The sequence below is a fragment of the Hypanus sabinus genome, chromosome 3 (genome assembly GCF_030144855.1).
Source record: "Hypanus sabinus isolate sHypSab1 chromosome 3, sHypSab1.hap1, whole genome shotgun sequence".
Lineage (NCBI taxonomy): Eukaryota > Metazoa > Chordata > Chondrichthyes > Myliobatiformes > Dasyatidae > Hypanus > Hypanus sabinus.
The window spans coordinates 21,729,309-21,747,869 of record NC_082708.1 but is presented as its reverse complement, the minus strand read 5'-3'; the positions used below and the strand labels follow the sequence as shown (position 1 = coordinate 21,747,869).

The 18,561-nt window shown below is 41.7% G+C and overlaps 1 protein-coding gene across 1 annotated transcript in view; it reads right to left on the bottom strand.

The window, feature by feature from the left end:
* The window catches only part of oca2 (oculocutaneous albinism II), a 507,586-nt gene that overhangs the window by 372,895 nt on the left and 116,130 nt on the right, over positions 1 to 18,561 (bottom strand). The window contains exon 6 of the mRNA XM_059963277.1: positions 18,262 to 18,334. Within this exon, the coding sequence (XP_059819260.1) occupies positions 18,262 to 18,334 (73 nt within the window). The remainder of the gene's footprint in view (positions 1 to 18,261; positions 18,335 to 18,561) is intronic.

Below are 18,561 nucleotides of genomic sequence, written 5' to 3'. Positions count from 1 at the left end.
CGTCATGTTATGCAATCAATTATTTTTGTTTTATATTTGTAATTAATTTAGATCACTTTTGGAGATCTGCTTTCAGTGTGGCACAAAAGAGGATTTTTCTGTTGATCAGTGTCAAAAAAAAGCCAAATTAAATCCATGGTGATTCAATGCAGCAAAAAATAAAACATGAAAACATCCGGGGGGGGGGGGGGGTGAATACTTTTTATAGGCACTGTACATGTTACACATAAGCTCATCTTTATTTATGAACAACAGTGCATTGTGTTTTACAGAACATAGAACAGTACAGCACAGGGACAAGCCCTTTGACTCATGAGGTCTCTGCAGAACTAGATTTCAAATTAAGCTACCTCCTTTTGCTTGCAAATTATCGATACCTCTGCATTCCCTGGATTTTCAAGCCTACTTAAAAGCCTCTTAACCACCACTATCATATCTGCTTGAACCTGTCCTGGGCAGCCTATTCCATGCATGTCAAGTGAACTCAAGTCAAGTTTATTGTCATTTAGCTATATACATGTATATAACATATATAATCATATAATATATATAGAAATGAGAACGTTTCTCTCAACCTGGGTATAAAGCACAGTAGTATACATAACACACGATAACTTATGAAGGTACAAATTAAATCTACAGATGAATCACACATAAGTAACAAATTAAAGTGCATTAGTATTAAATATTGTAAGGCACGGAACAGATTAACCAGTGACACTTCAAATACAATGTGGCAGGGAGTTCAGAAGCCTAATGGCCTCTCTGTACCATTAATGTACCAATCAGTGTGAAAATCTTGTCCCACACATCTGCTTTAAACTCATGTTAGCCTTCAGTGTGGTTAGCTTAGTCAGGAAAGTAAAGCAATGTGCCTCCTGCTCTTAACTTCTATTGTGTATATAATAGGTAAGTAATATTTGAGTAGCTGGCCAGTTGTGTAGTGGCATCGGCACCAGACTTCGAGGTGAGGGGTCCTGGGTTCGAATCCAGCTGGCTCCTGGCATGCTTTCCATCCTTGCTGGGCTGAGAACTGAGTTAGCAACTCGGCCTTGTAAAAAAACAGACAAATATGCTACAGAAACAGCAAGGCTGCTGTGCACATGTGCCACAATGTGCGGAAAGGAACAATCTGGGTAATCTTGTATACATATTGGTTGATTAAGCATTCTTGTTCATTTAAATAATTCATTGTATAAAGTAAACACAAAGTTAGACCCGCATTCCCAGACTCATGTGTCTTTCTTTGAATTAGTTTAATGCTTTGAAGTTACAAAACATAACAAATTAATTCTTGGTGAAGTCAAGAGCAGGAGGGACAGGATTACAGTGATTTTTTAAAAAAATTATTTGGAAATACACCACAATACAGACCCTTCCAGCCCAGCAAGCCCACGCTAACCAATTACACCCATGTAACCAATTGAAATAAATTAGCATCCTAACCTACACATCTTTGGAATGGTGGGTGGAAACTGGAGCACCTGGAGAAAACCTATGTGGTCATGAGGAGAAAGTACAAACTCCTTACAGGCAGCGGCTGCTGCTGAGCCCAGGTCATTGGGACTGTAACAGCATTTCGCTAACCATATCCCATAAAGATCAGTTTTATTTGTCAAATGTACACAAAGACTTCAAAATACACAGTGAAGTGCATTGTTTGCATCAAGTGAAGTCAAATGAATGTGCTGAGCAACCTGACAAGTGTTGCACACTTCTAGGACCAACGTAAAGTGCCCACAACTCACTAACCATAACTTTGCGCCTTGGGAACGTGGGGGGAAACCGAAAGACCCTGGTCATGGGTGAGAACGTACAAACTCCTTACTGACAGCAGCGAGAATCGAAACCTAATCAATGGACACTGGTGCTGTAATGCAATTGTGCTAACCATTACGCCACTGTGCCGTATTCAAGTTCACACAGTCTGGGGGTAATGAACAGAATTTTTTTTTAAGTGAGATATAATTTGCATGAGGTTACTAGAAAAATCACAATGAGTACAAATTTATTTGTGACGATTGAAACAGAATTGGATGAAAATTGTCGCAAGTTAGGAGGAAAGAGTTGGGGGTGGGGCTGCTTGGATTGGACAGAAACACTCCAAAAAAAAAATCAAAATGATTAATGACTGAGCTAATCATTTTTGTGATATTTCTGGAGGAAAATTATTGGTCTGAATATTAATTTGGATTCAAGTAATTCTGCTCTTCTGAGAGTACAGTCCTCAGATTAATGTTTCATACAGTATATCAAGATTCTCATATCCAATTTAATCATCCCTGTCTACTTGCATTCTGTCACATTGCTCTTCGTACATATATAAATACCACTGGCAATCTAAAGTTCTGGTATCTTTCCTCCTGTTGACACGGAGACAATATGGTGTAATAACATCAGATATCAGAGCAAGAAGGAGGTGTACAACTCAGAGTGTCTTTTTCAGCTATAAAATATAAGGATCTAAAACTCCCTGTCCTACCTAATCGCAGCCTCCAGCACCTTCAGAGGTGGCTCACAGCTCCAGTGACCCAGGTCCAAGTTTGACCTCAAGTGCTGTCTGTGTGGGGTTTGCATGTTCTGCTTGTGATCCCGTGGATTTCCTCTGGATGCTCCCACCTCCCCCCACCCCAAATATGTGAGGAGAATTGTCTTTTATAAATTGCCTCTAGTGTGGCAGGAAATTGTGAGAATAAAGTGGGATTAGTCTGAGATTATTGAAAATGGGTGCTTGATGGTCAGCACAGGCTCAGTGGGCCGAAGGGCCAGGTTATTCATGGTACAGTTCTATGAATGTGTTTTCAACAACTGTGTGAACAGACCCCTTGGAATGGAAAATAGTGGATCTATAACCATCCAAATGAACAATTCTCTCTTAACAATCTTCAATATTTCACTTCTTATCCCAAACACTGGAATTGGATTCTCCAGCTAGGAGTGACAGCCCTTGCATCAAAACACATGAACCCTCCAAAAATGTCATATGAAACCAACTTTCTTTATCTCTGGAGACATAAGAGACCAAGGATGCTGCAGTCTTTAGCAATAAGCTGCTAGCAGAAGTCAGCAAATGTAGCAGGAATTGTCAATGTTTCGAGTTGAAACCTCCGATGTAGGGTTTCGACCTGAAACATTGACAATTCCATTCTTCCTATGGAAGCTACTTGACCCAGAGTTCTTCCAGTAGATGGTTTGCTGCTGTCGTTATCTCTGTCTACTAGAAATCATTGTGGGATTTGAATCCTGGGTAGCATTTTGCTTTACAGCACCAGCTGGAAGATCGGGGTTTAATCTCTAGCACTCTACAACTTCTGCTTGTCCACTAGGGTTTCCTCTGGGCTCTCTAGTTTTCTACCACATTCCAGAAGAAGTATGAGTTAGGATTAATAAATGGAGGGCATGTTATCTTGGCACTGGAAACATGACATCAATTACAGGCTGCCTCCAGCACATATTTGGACCGTGCTGGCCATGGACACAAATGATGCATTTCACTGCATATGTCAATGTTTTGTTTGATGTACATGTGACAAATAAAGCTAATCTTGATTCTTATGTTGTTTTTGTCTCCTGAGCAACATGAGTTAGCACGAAAACAAAAATATAGGAAGCTGAATACAAAACTCTCCTTTTTTCTAAAATACAATGTGACCATTTCCAGGTTGATATGTACCTCTCCAAAACTTCATTCAGGTACTTTTGATCTCAATTCAAATTTTTGGAGAAATTCCCAAAAGCATTGCCTCACCATCATCTCGATGACTTGGCAGGTTCCAATCACGGTACCCAAGCTACCCAGCCCTCACCCAAAAGCCTCTGATCATCATCTCAAGGCATCTGTCTGCAGTTCCTGAGAAGGCCCTGATCTTCAGGCACTGAAAATCAAAGTAAAATGTATTATCAAAGTATGTATATGTTACCGCATGTTCTACCCCAAGATTCATTTTCTTGCAGGTATTTAAGAAAAATAAACACAAAAGAATTAACAAAATATTATACGTAAACAAATACAAACAACTGATGTGCAAAAGAAGACAAATATTGCAAATAAAAAGCTAATAATACTGAAGAGTCCTTGAAAGTGAGCTTTAGGTTGTGGAATCAGTTCCAAGATGTGATGAGTGAATTTATCGCACCGGTTCAGGAGCCTGATGGTTGAGAGGCAATAACTTTTGCTAAACCTAATGGTGCGGGACCTAAGGGTCTGTACCTATGAATGGTGTGTACCACCTGCCTGATTGTATTAGTGAGTTAAGAGTATGGTCTAGATGGTGGGTATCCTCCGTAATGGATGCTAGTTTTTTTGTGCTGCAGAGCTCCATTTAAATGTGCACAATGCTGGGAAGGGCTTTTCCTTTTATGGGCTCTTCCTTACTCAATGCTCTGATCTCCACATAGCCACCTCTTTGCCACCAGTCAAGGTTTTGACATCCATAGTCACTAGTTATGGGCACCACTCACCCACCTCCAAGATTCCAGTGTCTCCAAACAGACTTGAAATGCACAAGGGAAAGTGCAATGGCTTAACATTGGCAATGAACAACTTGGACAGATGAACTTTGTTGCCCATAGTTGTTCCTCTATTTAAAAAAGGCCACAGAAACAGAACAAGAAATTATAGGCCAGTGTGACTTGCATCAAGGGTAAGGAAATTATTAGAGAAGATTCTTATAGATGGAGTATACCAGCAACTGGTAAACATCAACTTATTAGAGATAGTCAGTATGACTATGTACAGGACAGGTCTTGCCTGACAAACTACCTTGAGTCTTTTGAGGAGTTAATGGAGATGACTGACATGAGTAAAGCTGCCATGGTAGGTTGATCTAGCGGATTAAAGTACATGGTCTCCATGGAGATTTGGTAGATTAGTTGCCTGTAGAAGTCAGAGGGTAGTGGTGGAGGGTTGTTATTCTGACTGGCGTCCCATGACTGGTGGTGTCCAACAAGAATCAGTGGCAGATGAAGCTTAATCCCAAAAAATGTAAGGTGCTGCAGTTAGGAAGGTCAGATGTAAGAGGAAAGTATAGAGTAAATCGCAGGACATCAAGTGCATCAATGTAAAAAGAGATTCTGGGATTACAAGTTCCCAGTTCCCTGAAGTTATCCACACTGGCTCAAGAACCTGATGGTTGAAGGGTAATAGCTGTTCTTGAACCTGGTGGTGTGGAACCTAAGGTTTCCGTACCCCTTTGCATACCCAGGAAGAATCCAAGATGCTGTTCCTCTAGTTTATATTTGTATCAAGTGGATTTATCACAAGGAAAGATGTTAACAGTTAGAATATCCCCTAAACTGTGGTCTTAAAACAAAAACTTCAAGATCTTCTGTTCCCTAAATTTCCTGACTGATGATTCTGCTGGCACAATCCAAACTTGTCCGTCTACCATGAGTTCTGAAATGATGGAAAGTATATGAGGTAACTTATTGTATAATCTTCAGCACATGACAATTGTTGAAAGGATTGGATGGGAGGATGGATGGATATCATTATTGGAGTAACTTGAGGGTGGCGTGGTAGTGTTATGTATGGATATATTTCTTTTAGAGCAAAGACTCCCCCCACTTAGCACTACATTTTGATCTGTTGTTTGCGTATGCACTGTTGCCTATGCATGCACATCATGCTCTCTCACTAGTTGGAATGTAAATACACCAGTTGAAGCATCCCTTATTTGCCTGCTTTTAATTTGATATACAATCTAGTTGTCCACAGACACAACAAAATTGGCAGTGAGTACAAACATAAATGTAACAGAATCACCAACTGCACCAACTTCCGTTACAGGACAAAACAGCATGAGAAGGCCGTCTCAGACACAAACAAAGGAATGTGGGAGTACAGTGCATAGTAACAGTGAAAGACACTGAATTTAAAGTGAAAATAATGAGACGATGGCTTCGGTTTGGGAAGTTAACAGATTTGATAGTGCTAATGAAGGCAGAGAGAGTGTCGAACTGTATTGTAACATGAACAACGTGGAGGAGCAAAAGATAGCCCCTACACTTCTCAGCTTAAGAACCCAAGAACATACAGTCTCTCACGCAACTTAGTAAACCCTGCAAAACCAGCAAGCAAGACATTCAACGAAATTGTTACAATTTTACAAAATCACTTGAGCCCTAAAACACTGGTAATAGCTGAGAGATATAGATTTTAGAAAACAGACCAGTCAAAAGATGAAAGCCTTTCTGAATACATTGCAGAAGTGCACAAAATTCCCAGTACTGTGGCTTTAGAGATGGACTTACTGATGCATTAAAGGATAGGCTTGTATGAGCATGCGCAGTCGAAGCACTCAAATGAGGCTACTGGCAGAAAGAGACCTAACCTTAGAACAGGCATTGACCATTGCAATATTGTTAGAGACTGTAGCAAAGGATGCAGCAAAACTACAGAAAAAGAGGGTTAGATTGTGAAATGCACAAATGTCCCTGAATGGTGTAAAAAGCTTAAAATGTTATCGACATGACAAATCTTCCCATGATACAAATGACTGTTGGTTTAAAGAAGAAGTCTGTGGAAAGTATCACAGACAAGAGAGTGTGTGCAAGGCAGACAAAAAACACAACACAAAGCTAAGCAAATGCATAAAGCTACCAAATGTAAAACGGAATCAGACAACATAGAGTCTGGCAAAGGTGAACTGTCATGCCTGGAATGGCATAGTATTACTGAAGCAGATCACAATATAATATGGATCCAAATAGATGTGTCTGACTTAAAACTGAAAATGGAGCTGGATGCAGGGTCAGCTTTGTCTACAATTCCAGAGGCTGACTGCAACAGACTGTTTCTAAAATACCATTAGAGAAGATCTACACAGGTGAAAAAGTGTCTCCCAAAGGCAAACTAAAAATAAATGTGATGTATGGAGGCCAAACATAACAGTTAGAGCTTTATGTATTGAAAAGTAGAGAGCCAGCGTTTTTCGGACATGAATGGTTGAGAAAAATCCAACTAGACTGGCACTCAGTCAAAGCTCTCAGTGTGACAGCAACAGGCAACAACAGCCCAGATGGTAGCACAAATCAGAGACTGGCACAGCTACTTAATGCTAATGAGAAGGTATTTGAGAAGGGTATTGGTAAACTCAAAGGCACGAAGGCCAGAATTGAACTGGATGAAGCAGCAACACCAAGGAGCGTGTCCAGTACCTTATGAACTACATCCTAAAGTGGCTGCAGAACTTGGAGGCATCTGGAATTCTCTCCAAGGCTGGGTGGTGTGATTGGGCCATGCCCATTGTTCCGGTGATCAACAAACAAAAGGCCGAAACTATTTGCATATATGGGGATTTTCAAGGTGAGCATCAACCCAGTGCTGTAAACTGTACAGTATCTTCTGCCATGAAGAGAAGACATTTTTGCATCATTGGCAAATGGGGAGAGGTTTACAAAGATTGACCTGTCACAAGCCCATCTGCAAGTGGAGATTGAGGATTCAAGCAGGAAATTCTTCACAGTCAACACTCGCAAGGGACTGTTCCAGTATAGTCATCTCGTTTTTGGCATCGCATCAGCTCCAGCGATTTGGCAAAGAGCAATGGATCAAGGGCTCCAAAATAACCCAAGTACATAATGTTACCTTGATGACGTCATCGCGACTGGCAAAAATGATGTAGAACACCTCCCGAACCTCAATAAAGTGCTTACTAGGCTGAGTGGGTATGATCTGTGCGCAAAGATGGAGAAATGTGTGTTTTTCAAGAATGAAATCTCATTTTGTGGACACGATATTGACAAGCATGGCTTACATGAGTCACAAGAAAAGTCTGAAGCAATTCTACAGGCACCCAAACCAGAAAATGTGCCCCCTCAGGTCATACTGAAGCCTTGTGAAATACTACCACTGGTTTCTCCCAAACATTGCTAGTGCTACATCCATTGAACACACTGTTACAGACAAGAACAAAGTGGGAATGGTCAGAAAAATGTGAAAAGACATTCAAGGAAACAAAGAAGCTAATAATATCCAATGAACTGCTCACTCATTATGACCCATCTCTGCCCATCAGATTGGCATGCGATGCATCCACTTTTGGCATTGGAACCATTTTCTCACACATTCTGAAAGATGGATCTGAAAGCCTGAACGCTTTTGCTTCAAGATCACTGACAAGCGCAGAGCGTAACTATGCACAGATCGGCCCAGAGGCCCCAAGTCTAGTATGGGGAATAAGGAAGTTCCACCACTACCTCTACGGACAAAAGTTCACGCTAGTGACAGATCACCAGCCCCTTGTGTCCAATTTCAATCCCAGAAAGAGAATTCCAGTGATGACTGCTATGCAGTTACAATATTGGGCACTATTATTGGAGCCCCTCTTATGACATGGAGCTCAGTGGTACCAAACAACACAGCAACTCTGTGGCTTGTCACGTCTTCCACTACTGGCAACTGAAGAAGAATAGTCTTCATACTGTGATCCAGCAGAAGTTTTCCACACTGCATTGGTGGTCCAGCTGCCAGTAACAAATTCTGAAATACAAAGGGAAACAAGGAACGACCCAACATTGTCAAAGGTCTATGAAATCACCATGATGGACAGCTCATGGCAACCCCATGTTTCCAGAGTTCTCAGCAAGACAAGTCCAACTGTCGGCATGTCAAAAAACACTGATGTGTGGATCTCGAGTTGAGGTTCCCTCTAAACTGCACAGCAGAGTATTAGAAAATCTGCTTCAGGGACACCTCAATACAGTCAAGATGAAGAGTGTCACCCAGAGCTACGTGTGGTGGCCAAGAGTAGATAAGCAGAATGAAGATTTTGTCAAAAGCTGTTCGGGATGCCAAAAAAGGACAAAATGTACCCTCACAGTCACGGTTATACTCATGGGAGTGGCTATCATCACCATGGCAAAGAGATTTTGCTGGGTCATTCATAGACTCCATGTTTCTGATTGCTGTGAATGCTCATTCGAAGAAGCCAGAGGTTATACTGATAAAGTCAACAATGTCAGCAAAGACTTTTTCCACTCTGACCACCAGAAATGGGTTACTAGAACATATTGTGAGTGACAACAGACCACAATGCATGTCAGAGAATTCCAACTGTTAATGAAAAACAATGGCATCAGACATTTCAAGTCGGCTCCTCACCACCCAGCAAGAAATGGGTTAGCTGAAAGGTTTACCTAAACCTTCAAGAAGTCCATTAAAGTGATGGACAAGGAGGACATTTCTCTACAACACAAGGTGAACAACCTCCTTTTTTAGCTGACGACAAATCAAACTCTTGCAACGCTGTTCATGAACAGGAATCTGAGATCTTGCATAGACCTCCTGAAACCAGATCTATGGAAGTAAGTACAGAATAAGCAATCAGTTGCCAAGTGAAACTGCAAGGAGCTTCGAGATTGGACAGGAAGTCCTAGTGCCTGATTATCGAGAAGACAAGTGGTCCACCGGTAGGATAGTTACAAGAACTGGACCACCAATGCACACAGTGGAGGTTGGAGATCAGACAACCAAAGAACACACTTGAGTTGATTGCCTCTAATAAGACGGACACATTACAGTCACCGGACTTATCTGTCAGTGATGTTATCACTAACAGCAATGTGACACCAGAAACCAAGAACGTTGTCTTAGAGAAGACACCTACCAAAAACCTGAATGCCTCTCTACAGGTTCAGAGGCCCTATCCCGACAGAACCATAGTGCCACCCAATAGACTGAACCTTCAGAACTATGAAGTTAGTTATGGCTTGTTATTGTGAAAGTACGCTTATTTGGAATTTGGGTTTATGAAAAGGAAATTGAATGTTTTGTACATATACAGTTTTATGGAGCATTAATCTAAAGAGGGAGAAAGTGTAGTGTACAGTATGGATCAATTTCTTTTAGAGCAATGACCTCCCTCTTGGCATTACGTATTGGTCTGTTGTCCATGCACGCACATTGTTCTTTCCCTCTGGAATACACCAGTTAAAGACATCTCTCACATGTATGCTTTTAATATATATGTAGTTGTGCACAGACACAACAGTTAGCGTAACATTTTACAGCACCAGCAATCGTGATTACAGTTCAATTTCCACCACTGTCTATAAGAAGTCTGTACATACTCCCCTCGACCACATGGGTTTCCTCCAGCTGCTCCTGCTTCCTCCCACTTTCCAAAGACGCAGGTGCTATGCTTAGTAAATTGTGGGCATACTATGTTAGCATCAGAAGCATGGTGATATTTGTGGGCTGCTCCCAGCACATCCTCAGTCTGTGTTGGTCTGAGAAGCATAGAACATAGAACATTACAGCACAGTACAGGCCCTGCTGCCCACAACATAGTGCTGACTTTTTAACATCCTTTAAGGTCAATCTAACCCTTCACTCCTAAATAGCCCCCCATTTTTCTATCATTCATGTATCTGTCTAAAAGTTTCTTAAATGCCCCTAATGTATCGACCTCTACCACTATCCCTGGCAGGGCATTTCATACACCCACTGCTCTCTGTGTTAAGAACTTACCTCTGATATCCTCCCTATACTTTCTTCCAATAACCTTAAAATTAAGCCCCCTTGTATTAGCCATTTCTACCCTTGGGGGAGAAAAGGTCTCTGGCTATCCACTCGATCAATGCCTCTTATCATCTTGTCCACCTCTATCAAGTAAATTCTTATCCTCCTTCGCTCCAAAAAAGAGCCCAAGCTCATGCAACCTGTCTTTATAAGACATGCCCTCTAGTCCAAGAAACATCCTAGTGAATGTCCTCTGCACCTTCTCTAAAGCTTCCACATCCTTCCTATAATGGGACAACCATAACCAAACACAATATTCCAATTGTAGTCTTACTAAGGTTCCATAGAGCTGCCATAAGCTACAACAAAATTTCACTGTATGTTTAGATGTATATGAGACAAATAAAGCTAATCTGTTTAATATCACATTGAGTGTAGACCATCACCTCCATCTCATTCGTGCATGGGTGTCCCTTTCACCTACAAAGAATCAATCAGGATTAGGTTTAATATCACCAGCATATGTGGTGACATTTCCTAACTCCGCAGCAGTAATATAATGCAATACATGGTAACAGAGAGAAAAAGAAAACTGGGAATCGCAGTAAATATATATATATACTTCCTCAGAGGAGCTGAAAGACACCAAGAGGGTTCAAGAGACAGGAGAATAGATCAGCAAAGGTCTGGTGTCTGTCGAGAAGTGTGGCTTGCCTGGCATGTTGAAGCTGTGGTGCTTGCAGTACGGACTGATGCCACAGATAATGTGGCCACTAACTGTTCATGAAGTGGCAGTGTCGCATGTTGAGGCAATGGAATGGAAGACCAACAAGTATGTGAAGTGGCTTGGAGTACCGAGCAGCCTCGCCAATGTTGCAATCCACAGTAGCTGGACAAAGCTTACCATCCCAGTGCAATCCCTTGTTGAAGAGGCCAAGGTAGCCAAGGTAGGATCATTCTTGATGCTTCGAGACTCAAAAGACCCTGTCATCAAGAAAATCCAGCCGGATGTGAGATCAGGCAGGAAGTGGTCAGCCCATGGAGCAGTTGATCAGGCAGAGCCTAGACTGAAGCACAAGGAGACAGTTGGGGCTGCCCAGCTAGGCTGCCAAGGACTTGGATGGACAATGCACAAGTGGTGGTTATCTTCTACAGGTAAGGATTGCCATGAGCTTGTAACACAAGAAATACAAGAGGTAGAAGAGGAGAAGAGGTTAGCTAAAACAGCTGGCCTGGTCAAACAAGGGGCTTGGACCTGGTGGGAAAGTGTTGAACAACGACATCTATCTTGGAATGTTCTGAGGCAGATGGAACCGCTCTGCGTTTACTTTCTATGCAGAGCGGCGTACGATCTGCTCCTAACACCTGCCAACCTCTGGTATGAAGATGAGACAGACAGGTGTGCTGCTCGTGGTGAGAAGGGAACACTTCAACATATTTTGAGTGCATGCAGAGTCAATCTTTCCTGCGGCATGTACACTTGTTCTCAAAGTTGTAACAGAAGCGGTTGAGCAAAGAGTACAGCAGCACAACTTAGCTCATGCCCCATGCTGCACAGAACATCGCATATCATTTGTGAAAGAAGGCTCTATGTCAAGGGTGTACAGCACAGGCCCACGATCAAGCATACTTTCTTCAGCCAATGGTTGGTGTGTCATGGCCGACCTGGATGGGAAAGGCAGTTTCCCGGAGCAAATAGTTTTCACCACATTGCATCCAGATATAATCGTCTGGTCTGACACCAGTAGAGAAGTGGTTATTGGTGAACTCACAGTCCCCTGGGAAGACAACATCGATGAAGCCCATGATCGCAAGTTAACCAAGTACACAGAATTAAGATCAGAGTGCAGAGACAGAGGGTGGAAGGTCTCACGCTATCCATTCAAAGTAGGTTGCTGTGGCTTTAATGCCTTCACCTTCCAGAAGTGGCTGCGTGACCTTGGCTTCACTAGAAGAGAGATCAAGTCAACCAGCAGGGCTGTAGCTGAGGCAGCAGAGACAGGATCATCATGAGTGTGGACCGAGTACATCCAGAGGGGCAGATAGTTGGACAGTGTATCCATCTTTTTCAAACCCTTCAGTAGTTGCAAAGACACCTGAAGAGTAGACTATCCGTTGGATGGAAATGACCAACAACTCTGATAGAGGCAGATGTCAAGTTTTTAAGCTCACCAGTGGGAGGTGGTGCTTTAGCACTGCTGGCCCACCACCTGAAGGGAGTCTTGATCATAAGCGGGCCAAAACTCCTGAAGACAGGTGGCAGATCAACTAGTGATCTCACTGGTGATAGCACAGGATAGTCAACATCTTAGTCCAAGTGTATTTTCAATTATATAGTGTTCATGGGTTCTATGTCCATTCAGAAATCAGATTGCAGAGGACAAGAAACTGTTCCTGAGTTACTCAGTGTATGCCTTTAGGGTTCTGTACCTTCTTCCTGATGGTAGCAATGAGAAGAGGGCATGTCCTGGGTGGTGGAAGTCCCTAATGACAGATGCTACCTTTCTGAGGCACTGCTCCTTGAAGATGACCTGGATGCTACGGAGGCTAGTACCCATGATGAAGCTGGCTAATTTTACAACTCTCTGCAGCTTTCTTCGATCCTGTGCAGTAGTCCCCCCAATACTAGATGGTGATACAGCCAGTCAGAATGCTCTAACACTGAAGGGATTTCTCATGTTGTGAATATCCTTCACAACATGAGTTTCTCAAACTGGAGCATTAGGGTGGTGGGTTAGGATTGTGTCTGGCCAAAGTTAAGGTAGCTTTTGAAGATAGAGTGAAATATTACTTGACAGACATCGATGGCTACAGATTTCACCTATATGTACAACTAATCAAATGATACTCTTGAAACTGATGTGCCCATCAAGACAACTGTGGCTGAGACAAGATTTGGAGGAGATTCACAGGAATGGAGAGAGGGATCAAATTGATGAACATTAAGATGGAATAACTAATACAACACCGTTTCCAGTTATAGGTTTGACAGTACAAGAGGCGTCAAAATTCCTTTGCATTCAGTAAAAGACACAGAGGGGAAATGAGGAAAGTATCTTTTCGTGTGGTAAGTTGCTATGATTTGGAGTGTTCTGCTGAAATAAGAACAAATTCAGTTATAGCTTACAAAAGGGTTTGGACAGCCACTTTCACAAAAACATCTTGGAGCACTATAAATCAACAACAGAGGAATGGGACTAAATAAACCCTTCAAAAAGCTGACGCAAGTACTGCAAACTGAATGGCCCATTCTGTGCTCTGTTATTCCATGAGTCTCATTTGCATCAACACCACATGCAGGCCAGTCGAACGATAACTAATTGTGGCCACCCCTTTGCAAAGCACAATTATTAAAATAAAAACGATAACATCTGCGGGCCACAGCAAAGATCAATAAGAGGCAACTTCCGCAGATAACAGAGAAGGTACCCACTACATGAAAGATGAAACGGAAATTATCCAATTCCAGTATTTCATCAAATTTGCAGTTACTTAATTAACACACGCAGTGCTCCCCAGGCATCAGCGCTAAGGGCACTGAACATCTCAATAATGTCCCCAGCGAGAAATCTAACATATTATTTTTGGATTGTTTCCACAAAGGTTTGGTAAAGGTCATTGCAACAAAGTGTAGATTTTGAAACAGCCACCTTGTGCAATTAATTTTATCTTCACTGCGTGAAAGTGGGGTACTGAGAAACTAGAATTTCACACAAGTCCCTGAAAAATATGTTTCAAACAACAAACTGCAGCTTTAGAAAACTGCTCCTGGATGCATTTTTTTCTTTTGCGATGTGAATGTTTTTTTTTTGAAAATAGTTCTCCTTGGGGTCTACATAATGCGCCAAAGTCTATTTCGCATTTACAAAGACAGAATTAGTTACAAAATAGAAGTTTTGTAACCTAAGAGTTACAAAAATAAAAGCTTTGTAACTTGAGAGATGAAGCAATAGATACGATAGAAGTATGTTCAAGGCAGTGATAACAGGCTTGCACTGTAGAAAGGAAAATGCAAGTAATAAGACAACAGTTCGCTATGCAATGACTCTAATGGCGCATAAATGAGGCACTCCTATCGGTCTGTTAAAACCAACAGTCAGGAGGAGGTTGGAGTGCTGAGACAGAGGGTGGAAGGTGTTAGGTAGAAATATATTTTAAGAACAGGCAAATGGAGTTACATGGGGAAAGGGAGGCAAAGGGTAGATACAGGGGCTGGTAGATGGGATCAGATGAGGGAGGGCTGATGGGAAGATGGAATCACGTGGGGGAGGGGATACCAAACACGGACCAAGGGATCAAAACGGGATAACACGGTAGCCAAGTGGTTAGCACGACACTTCACAGTACAGTCCTCTGGTTCAAGTCCCGCCACTGCCTCTAAGGAATTTTTATGTTCTCCCCATAACCACATGGATTTCCTCTGGGTGCTCCGGTTTCCTCACACAGTGCAAAGATGGTTGATAGGTTAATTAGGCATTGTAAATTAGACTAGGATTAAGTCAGAGGACTGCTAGGTGGCATGACTTGGAGGGCCAGAAGGGCTAATCTAATTTTTAAAAAATAAACTAATGCAGGTAGATGACCTTGCATGTAGTAGGCAGATGGGACCAGATTAGGATAGATGACTCTTGGGAACAGGGGGGCATGGATGGAAAGGTGAACAAAGGGAGAGAGACCCTGGGTGGATTGTAGGGAGAGGGAAGAGAATAAAGGTGGAGCACTATTGGAAATTGGAGCATTCGGTGTTCATGCCGTTGAGCTGAAGTCTCCCCCCCCCCCCCCCGCCCCCACAAGCATAACGTGAGGTGCTGTAGTTCCAGTTTGCACTTGGTCTCACCGTGGCAGAGCACAGAGTAAAAGAATGACAGGGCAGTGTGGGAATGAGGAAGGGGAGTTGAAAATAAATGAAACTGGAGGGTTGAGGGCCATTATGAACAACTGTGGGTAAGTTGACTGAGTGAAACAAGATGTCAGAATCAGAATCAAGTTATTTATCACTGATGTAGGTGAAAAAATGTGTTCGCATGTGGCAGCAGTACAATGTAATACATGAAATTGACTATAAGTTACAATAAGAAATGTATACAGTGGATTTGGTTAATTGGGTTTATCGTGCCAGCCACTTATTTCAGATGTCTCTTAAAAAACAAAAACTAATCAAGAAAATAGTTGGGATTTCCTTTATTTATTTGGGACACTGTGCCACTTAATTGAAACAGGAACCTGTTGTTGAACAGTTTCTAACTAGCATCAGTCACAAGCACTTAGATGCTACACCATGCTTAGAGCAAACAGTATTAAATAGCATCAGATGTGTGCTTCTGCATTCAAAAAGCAATGATTTTTGTCACTGGTGAGAAATAAGCAGTAAGACCCCTCGGAACTGTATTGCTCACTGTGGTTTGAAGGTTTCATGCTTGGAGATGCAGGAAATAGCCAGGAGTTAAAGTCAAACAATTTCACTGCTTCAACAAGTTAGGAACTACGAAGAATTTGAAGGTATTGACTATCATTTTGAATGTTACACTGAAAATGAAGATTTGGAGGATGCAGTTGTCAAAAGCATGGCATGAAGGCAGTCCATTACCTGCACTAGGTATCTGCGCTGATTTTGTTCATTTACAATCAATCAAAAGAACACAGCAGCATACAATTCTTCTATCAATAACTGTTAGGAACTAATGCACAGTTTTATAGTACTATAGTGTACTGGCAGTGTTCTACTTTGTTCTGTATTTCATTTAAATACATAGTTGGATATTCAGTTAAAATTAGATTGTGTTCTTAAAAACTTTTTAAGTATTTTCACAAAACTGGCTAATTGTGGCAGCTACTTAATTGGGCCAAAATGTACTGGACTCATTGTGCCCCTATTATCTAGAATCCACAATATATATAAAAAATAAGGTAGTGCAAAAATAGAGCAAATAGTGAGCTCGTGTTCATGGGTGCATTGTCCATTCAGAAATCTGATGGCAAAGGAAAAGAAGCTGTTCCTAAAACATTGAGTGTGTGTCTTCAGGCTCCTGTACCTCTTCCCTGATAGTAGCCATGAGAAGAGGGCAAGTCACACTGATTGTACATAAAAAGATCTTTCAAAGATCAACAAAGCTCCATGTCGAGACATTGCCTGCTCTGTGGACAGTTTGGGAAGACCAACCTCATGGAAAGATCCCAGAACTGGACACAGCCAGCATCAATCAGTTTTAGTATCACCGGCATTTGTCGTGAAATTTGTTAACTTAGCAGCAGCAGTGCAATGTGATACATGATAATAAAGAAATAAACAAACAAATCAATCAATCAATTACAATAAATATATATATGTATACTGAATAGATTATAAATCGTGCAAAAAAAGAAATAATATATATTAAAGAAAAGTCAGATAGTGTTCACGGGTTCGATGTCTATTTAGGAATCGGATGGGAGAGGGGAAGAAGCTGTTCCTGAATCACTGAGTGTGTGCCTTCAGACTCCTGTACCTCCTTCCTGACAGTAATAATGAGAGGAGGGCATGTTCTGGGTGATGAGCATCCTTAATAATGGACTTTGCCTCTCTAAAGCACCGCTCCTTGAAGATGTCTTGGGTGCTGCAGGAGCTAGTGTCCAAGATGGAGCTGACTAATTTTATGACTTTCTGGGGCTTCTTTCAGACCTGTGCAGTAGCAAACCCCCACCCCACCTTCCAAACAGTGTTCAGCCTGTCATGGTACATCTATGGAAGTTTTTGAGTGTTTTATTTGACAAACTAAATCTCTTCAAGCTTGTAATGAAATATAGCTGCTGTCTTCCCTTCTTTATAGCTGCAACAATATGTTGGGACCAGGTTAGATCCTCACAGATCTTGACACCCAGGAACTTGAAATTACTCAGCCTCTCCATTTCTGATTGGTTCGTCTTTCCTCATCTTACCCTTCCTGAAGTCCACAATCAGCTCTTTGGTCTTACTGACATTGAGTGCCAGGTTGTTGCTGTGACACCGCTCAACTAGCTGGTATATCTCGCTCCTGTACGCCCTCTCATCTCCATCTGGGTTCTACCAGCAACCTGCTGGTTTCAGCCTTGTGAGTGGTAGAGGATATGGATCTCCCCATCAATTACTCGATGCAGCAAAACAGGGCAGGTTCACATCCGCCTCCCCACTAATCAACATTAAGTTCAAAGTTCACATAAGTTACCAAATACCACCCTGAGATTCATTTTCTTGTAAGCAGTCACAGTAGAACCAAGAAGTACAATGGAATCAATGAATAAATACAGATATACAAATACTGACAGATTGTGCAAATGCAGAAAGAAAAAAGGTAATAAATAAATCAATCGAGGGATAGATAGGTAAATAAATAAATAAATACATAAATACATACAGAGAATGTGAGTTATAAAACCATTGAAAGTGAATCTATAATTGTGTTCAATGTGTTGTGGTGAGTGAAGTTATCCATGCTGGTTCAGGAGCCTGACGGTTGAAGGGAAATACTTTTTCTTGAACCTACTGCTGAGGGAGCCAAGGCCCATGCACCTCCTTCCCAATGGCAGCAGTGAGAAGGGAGCATGGCCTGGACGGTGGGGATTATTGATGTTGGATGCCGTTTTCTTTAGGCAGTCTGAGCTACTAAACACCTGTAACCACTTCCAGTTTAAAATACAATTCAATATAACTAAATCAAGAAGTCTCACCTCAAACTGCTCAGAGAGTAGCATTTCACCCAGATTCTTCCAAACAAGTTTCTTAGCACAAAGGATAGCTATACATGGCACAGAAGTAAGCGAATAATTGCATTGGAAAAGGATACAAGTGCTTTCAAGTGGTGAAACAGCTACCATTTGCCGGGGGATCTCGTGATCCGGATGAACGCTAAATAGAACCTGGAATGAAGAGAAAATAATGTTGTTTGCAAACCATCATTGCTCATAAATTGAGTAACATAGCTAAGGGAGTAAGCTATTTAGCTCTGCAGCTGTATTCTGCAATGCAATAAGATTCTCTGTGACTTCTCTTCATCCCTTGTGTCATATCCTTTAATATGTCGGCTGAACTGAAATCTATCAATCTAAATTTAATGTTAACAACTAACAAAGCATCCACTATTGCC